General features: G+C 39.3%; 1 protein-coding gene across 3 annotated transcripts in view; it reads right to left on the bottom strand.

Moving 5' to 3' along the window:
- LOC116845428 (E3 ubiquitin-protein ligase RBBP6) overlaps positions 1–11,778 on the bottom strand; it is a 102,744-nt gene that overhangs the window by 82,435 nt on the left and 8,531 nt on the right. For all 3 annotated transcript variants that reach the window (XM_032818095.1, XM_032818094.1, XM_032818096.1), the window contains one exon: positions 4,275–4,464. In XM_032818095.1, the coding sequence (XP_032673986.1) occupies positions 4,275–4,319 (45 nt within the window). In that variant the 5' untranslated portion in view covers positions 4,320–4,464. The remainder of the gene's footprint in view (positions 1–4,274; positions 4,465–11,778) is intronic.

Genomic DNA, 11,778 nt, shown 5'->3' with positions numbered 1-11,778 from the left:
AAAAAAAAAAAAAAAAAAAGGAAAGAAGATCGAGACGCGAGTGTGTATCTTCGCGTGTGTATTATCGCGAGACGATGTTACCGAAAAAAGCGTGTGGAAAATATATACTGATTAATCGTACAAAAAGCATATTAAACATTTCGAGCAAACAAAAGAATAAAATTATAAACAAACGATAAATAGAGGTGCCGGCAGAGTATTTTATTTATTCAACGTTTCCGCAATTTCATTGCGTCCGCCGCATTGCGCGCGCGCGCGCTTGTGTGTGTGCAAGCGCGAGCCGCGAGCGTTTTTAATTCGATAATATATGAAAAATTCTACGCGCCAGACACTAACCTAACGATTTCGAAATTGTTGAGATAGCGAACGATGATAATAATAATAAACTCACGCCTGATCTCCCTTTTCCCGAATCGTCCGTAAAATCTCGAAAATTTTATTTTGTTTTTTTTCTTTCTTTTTTTTTTATTACGAATCGAAATCGAAACGTTAAAACGCAAATAATTTCACAATGAATTGTCGGAGCTTCCCCGTGCGAATTTCGCGCGATTGTTGGGCTCGCGTAGCGCTCCCGATGATCGATCTCGCTCTCTGCCGTTTTATTTATACTCCCTCGAATTAAAACGCACGTTGTCATAATGTTTATCGTAAATCAATAATCATCGCCTAAGCCGTTCGCCGTAAATCCGGGAATCATGGACGGCGATGTAAAGATATAAATCAAATTCGAGGAAGCGGTTTTTGTGAAAACGTTGTTACGGTCGATGAACCTCGTCGCGTTGGCCTTGATTAATGCAAAAAATATTTAAATTGTGCGCCCATTCCGATTACGTTAATGCATAATGCATGTTTCGGGAGTAAACTGCGGCTATACCTTAATAAATCGCGATACTCTAAAGCGCCGTAAATTCCTTCAGATTAAATAGTTATTTTGGTAATTGCAAGAGAAAGCCACTTGGTAGGCAACATATATGCGCATTTCTTCTTATAACTTACGACATAATTACAATGAGAATGTAAGTTTTTATAGTTATAGAGCAATAATCTTGATAGCCTACGTAGTAATAGTTCGTTACATAATTTCTATTCTAACAAAAATCATTATAATTTCCATTATTATAAATCATAATAACGTCTTTTATACAATGTAGTAGGGACAAAAATAGCAGAAAAAGTGTACATTGAGAAAAAAAATTGGAAATTCGTTTGTAGAATGTAAAGTTCCTTTCTCATGGAGAGAGAGCCATAGACTTTATCTCACAGGAATAAACCTTATATCCCACAAATATAAATTTCCAAGTATTTTTCCTCAGTGTACATATTTCATATCCGATACTATATCATATATCATATATCATATATCATAACCGATATTGTGCGTATGTGTGTATGACCTTAACTGTGTCTACGTAAAACCATGAAAGGCAAATTTCTCTTCGAATTTCGACCAAATGTACGATTTCGTCGTGCGTGTCCTTTTTGAAACGCGAGTCTCTCAATACCTACCATAAATCAGACGCGAGCCTTTATCTTCACGTATTTTTGCTAAGCCGTTTTATTAAAAGGAAGTTTAAAAAGAGAAAGAGAGAGGAGCGCAGAGATGTAAATGATCGCGCGCCACTTATTGCGCCGAATGGCACCATATTGCGACATGCTAATGAATTTTTTCCTCCGCTAGCGGGAGTGAACAAAAAAAGAAAAAGATTGATTCACCGCGGACGCCTCCTTCCGGAAGATGGGGGGAGAGAAAGGGGAGGGAAACGACGCGCTCGCGGGAGAGAAAGATATTAAAAATTAATCCTCTCAACCGTTAAGGGCTCCGGGGTTGTTCGGGGGCGACAAGTGGTCGTAATGAACGCTCTAATGAACATGCACAACGAGCGCGACCTCGTTAAGCCACGTGGACGACTGATCGTTAACACGTGGCCTCCTTTTTTAACTGTTACGTAGGGCCCAGCTATCTGGCAGGAGGGAGAGAGAACGAGAAGGGGTCATATAGGACCGATATGTCGATGAAATGGAGTGAAGGGCATTTTTCACTCCTCGGCGCTCTTCAAGTTGCTTTCGCAACTCGGTGATTAAAGTCGAGCTGAAGATCCCCGGCAAAAATTCCGCGGAAAATTCTGGAGAGTCTCGAGAGATTTGTGAGCGAAGTCTCTCTCTCTCTTTCTTCCTCTCTCCCTCTAAATCTTCCGAGCGAAACTTTTTCGCGGAATCATGAGGTTATTAGTTGTTCGCACGTGAAGTGTCAAACGTGCGAAATTTATATGTGGATGGAAAGACGAGAACTTAGGCTCTATACATTTGGGAGCTCTACACGGACTTGTTAAATTCGAAATATATTAATGTTCCACTTTAATTAATACAACTTCCGCTCAATGCGGAGAGTTTACATCATGATCCGCTCCCGTAACGAACTAACTGCACTTATTTTTCCCAATTGACCTCTTTCGCGATTAACACGGTTCTCCCCCTGATAGGACAGCGAGGTTTCGCCGATGCCTCGCTTCACCACCGCAAAATCCTTCCGAAATCCGCATTTTTGGAAGGACCTGCCATAAATTAGCTCTGTAATCAGGCACGGGGATTGCTCGCCGTAATTATTACGGCGAGCGCCAGGCCGCGGTGGAACGAACGGCGCTTCGTTACGATCTCCCGGAGATCGTGTCGAAATAACAAGATAACCACCGGTTAACCCCGTTATCGCGCGGCCGGGGTTTATGGGGTCCCGCGTCGCTGACAAGCGACCCCCATGGCGCGAGTATATCACGCCGCCGCGCAGTTATGTTTCAGCGAGGTTATTCCGCAGGTGTATATTCCGGGGGTGGAACGCGCCCTGCCTGGATATTAATTGGCTTCCGATCTACACGCCGGGATCGCACCACCGTCACCCTCTACGCGTGCCATCAGTCCCGTGACGAGCGTATACAGGGTGTTCAGTCACCGCCGCGTGCCATAATCACGCATTCCTTGAGGAATATGCGTATTGATTTTAGACAATGTATTAAATATATAGAGCGTCCCAGAACAACCTCCGAAGCTCTTGCGAAGGTATACGGTGAACATACTTACGAATGGGTGAACATAAAAGTTCTATAGTTTCGTGATATATTCACAATAATTATCGAGGTATTAATTAAAGAAGATTTTCGAATGATTATAATATTATAATATCACAATAATAATTATATTATATTGAATTACGATTATAATTATAATCGCAATTCAATTGAAAAGCTTTCATCTGAACTTAAATCGGAGTATTTTACTCGAGAAGAATTTCAAGTAACGATTATTAATACGGACTATGATCTCGTAGAAATAGAGAGAAAGAAGCACACGAAAGAGATGGTTCTTATAAAGTTGACGTGGAAAATGTACAAAACGAAATGCCGACAACGCGATGATATTCCGAGTACGAGATACAGTATGCGTCGCGCAATGTGAGAGACTCGCGTTTCAGGGATTCTTTGATAAATTTGAAGCCAGTGTCAGCTGTCTTTCTCTGTTAGGCCCAGTTCCACAACCTCTAGTTAATTTAACTGACCGGTTATTTCATTGGACTTGACCAATCGCATTTAGTGTTAAGAAGAATTAATCAGAATTAATCAATCACTGTTGAGATTTAACCGGTAGTTAAAGTTAAACGGAGATTGTGAAACTGGGCCTTAGTCGTCAATTCGTATTTCATGAGTGTAAGTGATATAATTTATACTTAAGATTTTTGTGTTGGGTCCGCGAAACCTTCTTAAGCAAAATTGTATATTTGATTCAATTAATGGCAAAAATAAAAAATCATAATTTTAACGAAATTTTCGGATTCACTAAGTCAGATTATAGTAGACGAACCGCGGGAAAATAAGTTCCAGAAGCTAAGTTACAATCAATATTTACTGATTACATGTCAGATGTCAAGAGAAGTATCTTCCTCCTTCCAATATATCTCTTTTTTTATATATGTATATTCAAATCATATAAAAAATTCTTTTAAGTACATGTCAATTAAATATTAAATCTTGAATTTTACTTAAGTTACACGGGCGTTTAACATTTCATTTAATGAAATGCTTCTCAGTTATCACGAAAAACAAATGCAGACAAAGAGAGCTCAATTACTACTCTACGCTTCCGTAGTTACAAAATTTTTTTAATTTAGCCGCTTGCTCCGAAATTCCCTTATCAACAGTACGAGTACAGCGAACACGAAAACGTGAAATCGTCCGATCGACTAGTCGACAGACAGACAGGCAGACAGTCAGACAGGAGTCACTCACCTTGTAGATCTCGTCGACGAGCCTGGTGAGTTCCTCGGTCTCCATGATGGCCTCCCAGATGAAAACTCCGCTTTTCCCGGCTTCACGAGATGCTCATATTTTCCTGTCCTCCCGAGACCGGATCTCACGTGGCCGCTCCACTTTCACGAACTCGATCGCGACGTTCGTTCTGTTCGATATATCACCCGATCTGGAATGTGAAGGAAAACCGGAAATTAGATGCGCGCAAGTAATTACGTGGACATTCATTAAAATAAACATATGTACGATAGACACGAAAATACGTACGTTGTTTAAGCGAATTTTCAGTGAAATGGTCTCGAAAGTTCTGTTTTTTACAGTATTTTGTTAAAATAAATACATAATATTCAGTGAAGATAAATGTAATTTATATCGCAACATGAGTGCGCGCGCGTATGTGTGTTAATATAAATTGTAACAATTTATATTAATATTTTCCTAAATCTCAAATCAATATTTAATAATTAGACTCATGGAAGCTGGATATTGGAAATAATGCCAATTCACAAATTTTTCTATGTATTAATGCTAATAAGCATTGGAAAACGCAAGTTATAACGCAATCATTAGATTTAATTAACGTTTTCTTCAATCGAATTCGTACGTTTAATAGTACACGAGTCCGTGGACGTTTAAGCGCGCGCGTGTGGGTTTGTGCATTCAGAGGTATTCGACTCCACTGCTATTTCTCCTCCCCGCGCGTATCTACGCGGCTATTTATCTATTACTACGTTTTTATGATAATGATCTCCGGCAGAAAAGCGCATTCCTCTATTGATTGTGAGTAGCCAGCATCGCTGGAATCTCGCTGGAAACACCACCTGGGCTAAGCACACAGGCTAAGCATTACTCATACGTGGAACGAGAGGTCACGTTTTCAAAGTACTTTCATTCCGCAAGGACACCCGGTATGCGCGCGAGTGGCTATGGGAGAGCCGCATAACTTCGCCGCTTCTATTTCTCGACGCGGATCTACGGGACCCGTGCGGCAAGGTGTTCGCGGCAAGATCGACGATCGAGAAATCCGCTGGATTTCCACCAGATTCGAGATCCCGGAGTCTCGCAGATTCAGATTATCTGAATCACTGGTCAAACCCTCACATGAGCGAGTTGTGGTCTCTGGCAACATTTTTTCAAAACTACATCAGGAGATATTCGTACGAAGAGAATTTTTACTATAGCATTTTTCATAATCGAGAAATATAGATCGACGTTCTGCGGTGAATCGTCCTATTTCACACTTGAAATAATTGAAATGTATTATTAAAACATTTGCTATGTTTCCAGCGAAATTTACTATGTATACTGAAAGAAAAATATAATAATTTAAAAAAAATATTATTTGAATTAAAAAAACAATTTGAAAAAAAATATTATTTGAATTAAAAAAACAATTTTTCAATACGTTTTTTTATTAAATATTTATTTCAATGTAATATTAAATATATTTAAATAAAATATGTATGCATTATGAAAACAAAAATTAATTTTTGTTAAAAGTTACAAATTTTTAATGTAAAGAAATATTTACTTATTTTAATATATTTTAATATTTAATTTAAAAAATTTTAGGTTTTAATTTAAACCTACATATTGTAATTTTAATAATAATAAATAATTTAAAAAAAAAATAAAATACTTTTTTAAGCAAAACAAATATTTTTTTTAAAGAAAAAATTATTTTCTTATCTCAAATAACAAGTATTTTAGACTAATAACATACTTAAGATAGCACAATGAATTTCTAAAATTATTTAAGATATATATTCTTAAGATATATTTGCTGATTTTACTTGAAAACTTTAGATTACTTGATTCCAACCTTATATTACATTTAAAAATTTTCACTGGCACTGGTGAGACTCGCAATTGGACCTTGGAGGCATCTTTGGATTATGAGTCTTACTTTAGACACTGCACCACTTCTTCGATCGATATAAAAGTTTTATATTTTGTCTAATTATCTATGTGTTATAATTAACATAATAATATAACTTTTGATAATATGATTTAATAAAATGACTTAATTTTAATATTCTTTCACACGAGGATCATTTTTACGATTTCTACATAAACTTTTATCCTCTATCTATTTTTCTAAAGAAAGATTTCGTAATATAAAAAATATATATTTTTTTATATGAAATTTGCTGAATACACCTTCCTTATATTGTAACTGTGCTTTGAACAATATATTTTTTTATTATTAATAAACAATTCCTTATATTGTAACTGTACTTTCAATAATATATTTTTTTATTATTAATAAACAATATCAACCAATTCATGCATTATATGTAAACATGCAAATTTATTTCAAATTAAAAAGAAATTTCATTATTTTCAGTTGTTTATTTAAAGAAAACTGGTTTATTAAATTGTAATATATATATTTTTTATTTTTAAATGCATATTTCATTAGTTTACAAAATTTCATATTTGATTTCAGGTAATAGTTATTATTATTTGATTCAATTCGTAAATTATTTTATATTACAAAATATTTTTTTAAATGAAATATTTATTTCGATCAGAAAATTTGATATAAAAAAAATATATTTTTTTTATTTTATGAAATTTTTCACTCAGTGTAAAATTGAAAAATTGTAAAATTAAAAAAATTAAAAAGAATTTCTATGACCATAAAAACCGTAATACTCTCTCCATGCATACTTCTAACCTAATGCCAAGAAATTTTTAATAATAATCATTAAAAATCACTATCGCATTACCGAAAGTCATACACTATGAGTGTCATCAGTAATTCAGTAAGACGTTATCGTCTGTATGAAATTTCAGTGTAAATTTTCCTCTCAGAGGGGTTGGCTCACAGAAACCCGAGAGGATTCTCAACTTTCGTAAGCGAGAGATATTCGCGAAAGTAATTCACGACTCGTTCGGACGAATTTGTGCAATTTAAAAGGAACGCTGTTGCCAAAGGTAAATGCTACGGTGCGATAATTGCAGTTGCACGCGACGTTGACGTCACGACGGTAACGGGTGGGGCGATTGTGAGAGTGTCACGTGCGAAACGCAACGGAAAAGTGAATCGGTGACTGCAAACGAAATATCAATCGCCGCGCGGCTGGTGTAGCGCGTGTAACATAATAGCTCGATTAATAATAAAGCCGCCGCCCGGCGACTCACCGTGCCCGGGCCGAGCGCATGCTTAATTAATAAATTGACATTTCATAAATTAATCCGCGCGAGACTGCGAATTCACAAAGTTAGCCAGACTGTTTAGGCTTTATCAATAATTCCGACGACCCGAGCAATTTGTCAATTTATCGTCCGTTACTTTTTCATGGCGTCCATACCAATCGAAACCGTGGAAAATTTCTTTGCCACATGCACATTTCAAACCTCTCTCTCTACCTCTCTCTCTACCTCTCTCGCGACAACAGGATCATTTATGACGCGCACAATTTGACCCGTTATTATATGTAAGACCGTGACACAAAGCAAATAACACGTTTTCGCAAGCATGCGGCAAAAAATATGGTAAGAAAGATTTGTAATTTTTTGTTAATTAAAAACGATATTAAATGTCCTGCGGGACACACCGACACCTGCTGGGCACGGGCAGCGAATAAAAGTCTCGTAAGTACAAAGGGGAGATGCTCCGTTATCCGAATTATCAATCCATTTGAAATGTGTAATCAAACGATATCCTGATTCGATGAGCGAAATGTGGCGAATATCGGCGGGGCGCTCGTTCGAATCGTTAAATCGCAACGATCGATGCGACGCGATCCGATGCATGCGTGCGTGCGTACTCGGGCGCGTACACGATTCGATCGCGATCGCAACACGGAGCGGAAGATTCGATTAAACGATGAAAGCGGCGCAAAATTCGCCGCGGCCTATCGAAAGCGCTCGTCGTTTCTCTCTCTCTCTCACTCATTCTCTTTCTCTCCCTCTTTCTCCCACTCGCGAATTCGCTCGTTTCGCGAATTTCGACGACGCAACTTCGCAAACGCTCACGCGCTCGCTCGCACGCCCCCCGAAAGCTTTCAAGCGAATTAAATTCTCTCGAATCGTTTACGATAAAATGTTTCCCTTTAATCTCTCTAATCACCGACGCGCCTCCGCTCTGCAAACTTTCGCGAATTTCACCGGCACACGTGACTAGGAACGCTTTAAAGTATCGATACTCGACTCTCGCGCACAATTGCTAATACGAAGGTAACGGCGCTCTGATATTTCCGCTCTGACGACAGTGCGACAGAGCGAACGAATTAATAAATAATAATAATCTTCGAGACAATTATTGTTATTGTTATTATTATGAAATAACGGCGAGAGATAAATCGTTAGCTGAAGTCATTCCTGCTAGAATAATAAAGGACAGTATCATCAACATAATGCGTATGTGCGATATTCTCGACTGGCTAAATCATAGTTATATTGGTATCGCATGCGTCTGATACAATATGTATCATATCTCATGTACATCTCATGTACATCTAGATTAGATCAAACTGAACACAAAATGCCTCCACCATTTTGCAAACAGCCACGTAAAATTTTGAGTTATGAATTAAATGATCACGCATGATGTGATATATGAATTGTGATAGGCGTCGTGTGTTTGCGGATTAGGTCGAACTGAACGATCTTTCACCACTTTACAAACAATCACGTAGATTTTTTATTATTAATTATATATAAATATTACACAAATAAATTATTAATTAAATTATATGTAAAGTATAAATTAAATTACATAAATAAATTAAATTGCACATATAAATTAATTAAAGAAAACATTGGTGCATTATCGGGCACGCACATACATCCGCCAATGTTCTGTGATTAATAACTCAAAAATCTATGTGATTATTTGCAAAATGGTACAGGACTTTTTTCTTCAGTTTCATCTAATCTACATCAGATATGGAACACTTTCGCGTATCCTGTACAAATTGCATGAATTGTTTAAATAATGATATTACTGATATGGGAAAAATTGAGTAAAACGGTATTCCCCAGTGAATGGAGATTTTCCCGACGTTAATTACGGCTCACGCAAACCGCGCTCGAAAACTGTCGTATCCCGAATAACGCGCTGTCGATCACGCACAACGGTGCATCGAACTTGCGCGCGTTACTTTCTTCGTTACGAGATCCGTATTGTTACATCACCGACGTGAATATGTTTATTAGAGCGGTCGACAACCTCTCCTCCTCTCCCCGCGCCTCTTTCATTTCCCCTCCTCTCTCGCCAAGATTAAATTCTGCTTTCTCCGAGCTCTGACTTATCGAAGCGACATTTGCATAAACTATGCACGTCCAAGGTAGAAGCGCAATAATGGAAATAACTGTGGGACTGCGTCGGTGCGGTGTACGTGCGAACATTTTTCCCAAGAAGAACTACCGGTTTTCATCATTAGCAATTGTAAATGTAAATTAAAATAATTCGTACGCATGTTACTAAAGATATCTCGAAGCAATCGTGCCTCGAACAGTTATGTGTGCACTTAATTAGGAAACTTCTATAATGCATCGATCCAAGTTGAAATTAATAATAACCAATTCCAATTAATCCGCTTGTTTATTATTTAATACTGCGGAACTCATTTTTATCCGCCGAGGTTTTCGCTCCGCTTCCGTTGATAATCTCAAGTAATAGTACCTCTCCTGCGTAAAATCTCAAAGCAAAACTTTCTTTTCAACGACGCCGCGATATAATTTCAATTATTCGCGCTAATATCCAACGCATACACGGCTCTTATAAATCTGTCTCTCAATTACACTAAGAAAAACAATTTGTCACTCTATTTGCGGGACATAAAGTTTATTCACAGAAATAAACTTTATATCCCACAAGTAAATTTTCAAATTTATTTTTTCGCAATGTAGATTGTGAGCCTCATAAAGCCTTTGATATATAATTCAGATATGATTTTCATGTACGACGAATTTTTCCGACATTCTTCAATCGCTCGTCTTTGCCGTCTCTGCCCTGTCGAGAGAATTTGCTCGCTCCCTCGTCGCGAATCGGCGGTTCTATCGGAACCTAACGGTCCTAGCAACGCTAGAGAAAACGAAAGAAGGGACGAGAAGCGAAGAACGGACAAACGTGCGCGATGCTGTTAGCGCAACTTTATACACGATGCACGGTGCGTTCGCGCGCGCGTATGCACGCCTACGCGCCGCAGGTGTAATCGGGAGTTCCCACCCGCAGGACATCGGGACCGTTCCATAACCGTTACGACAGAGCCGGCCAGGACGACATTCCTTGACAGCCGCGATTTGAATAAACGAGCGATCCCGGGAATGAAACCCGGGGAATTCGCGCGCGCACAGGCGCGCCTACCCCCTTTGCCCCGGACGGCGAATTTCGCGAAAAATTTGCGCCTGTCTCACAGAACGACGTGCACGACGAAAGATCGTATCGCGCCGCGTATTTATTTCCACAAGCCGCCGTTGGAAACTCGCACAACGGTATCCTTGAGGCACACCGTGCGAGCGCACAACGCCCGTCTACATATCAGTGCGCGGAAAATAACGAGCTTCTCGCGAAATAAGTTTTACGAGTGCTAATTGTTTCGGTCGGAGGGTCTGCTCTCGCGCCGTTTCATGTTCGCAGACCGCGAAATTCCCACCGAGAGGGAAAATTGACTAGAGAGAGCCACCATCAAAGAGCACATATTATCAATCGCGTCCTTCTTTCGCCGGCGTGCTTTGTATAAAAGCGCACGTGTAATAACATACGTGCTATATCAAGAGCGATTTTATTAGCAACGCCGTAATTTCCTTTTTCCAAGGCTAGCGAGACAGGGACAGATGAGGCAGGGAGAGGAGACAAGGGGAGAGGGAGGGAGGGAAGGGGAGAGAGAGAGAGAGAGAGAGAGAGAGAGAACTTATAGAACTAGTTCTATAAACGAGATTCCGCGAGCTGTAAATTGACGCGAAAAAAGCGCACGCGCCTCCAAAGCGTAGCCGTTTTGTGTCTTTCTTTTCTCCCCGAGCTGTAAAACATATCCTTGGCTTTCAAAGCCCCGCGCGTCCAGTCCACCATGTCCTCCCCTCCTCTCCTTCCGCCCCCTCTATTCCGCTCTTTCATACTCTTCCTGCTACCGTTCTCCTGTCTCTCCCCCTTACATCGTAGCTTTAATTATCGCCTCAAAGGACCCGGCCCTTTTGCTTTATTTATCCATCGATGACATTCCCTTATCCCGTATCGTCAAAGAAATCCTTACGGACGTTAATTAACCTTCGAACGCAAAAAAAGAGCGGGACTGCAAAAACGAACGGGCGCGCCCATATTCGTTGTAATAATGAGGAAGGAAACTATTCTTTAACCCCTTTCGCCATATATCTCACCGTGTGCCCCACCTCTTGTCGACCTTTTCGCGTCCAGCGGAGTAGGATCTCGGCTCTCGTAGTCTCTATTGCACATTGAAATCTACATATCTCTCTCTCTCTCCCTCTCTCTCTCTCTCTCTCTCTCTCTCTCTCTCTCTCTCTCTCTCTCTCT

This window comes from Odontomachus brunneus, unplaced genomic scaffold, assembly GCF_010583005.1.
Source record: "Odontomachus brunneus isolate Ranch 3 - 2012 unplaced genomic scaffold, Obru_v1 Obru_scaffold_052, whole genome shotgun sequence".
Lineage (NCBI taxonomy): Eukaryota > Metazoa > Arthropoda > Insecta > Hymenoptera > Formicidae > Odontomachus > Odontomachus brunneus.
The sequence above is the reverse complement of the archived record's forward strand: the minus strand, read 5'-3'. Positions and strand labels throughout refer to the sequence as shown.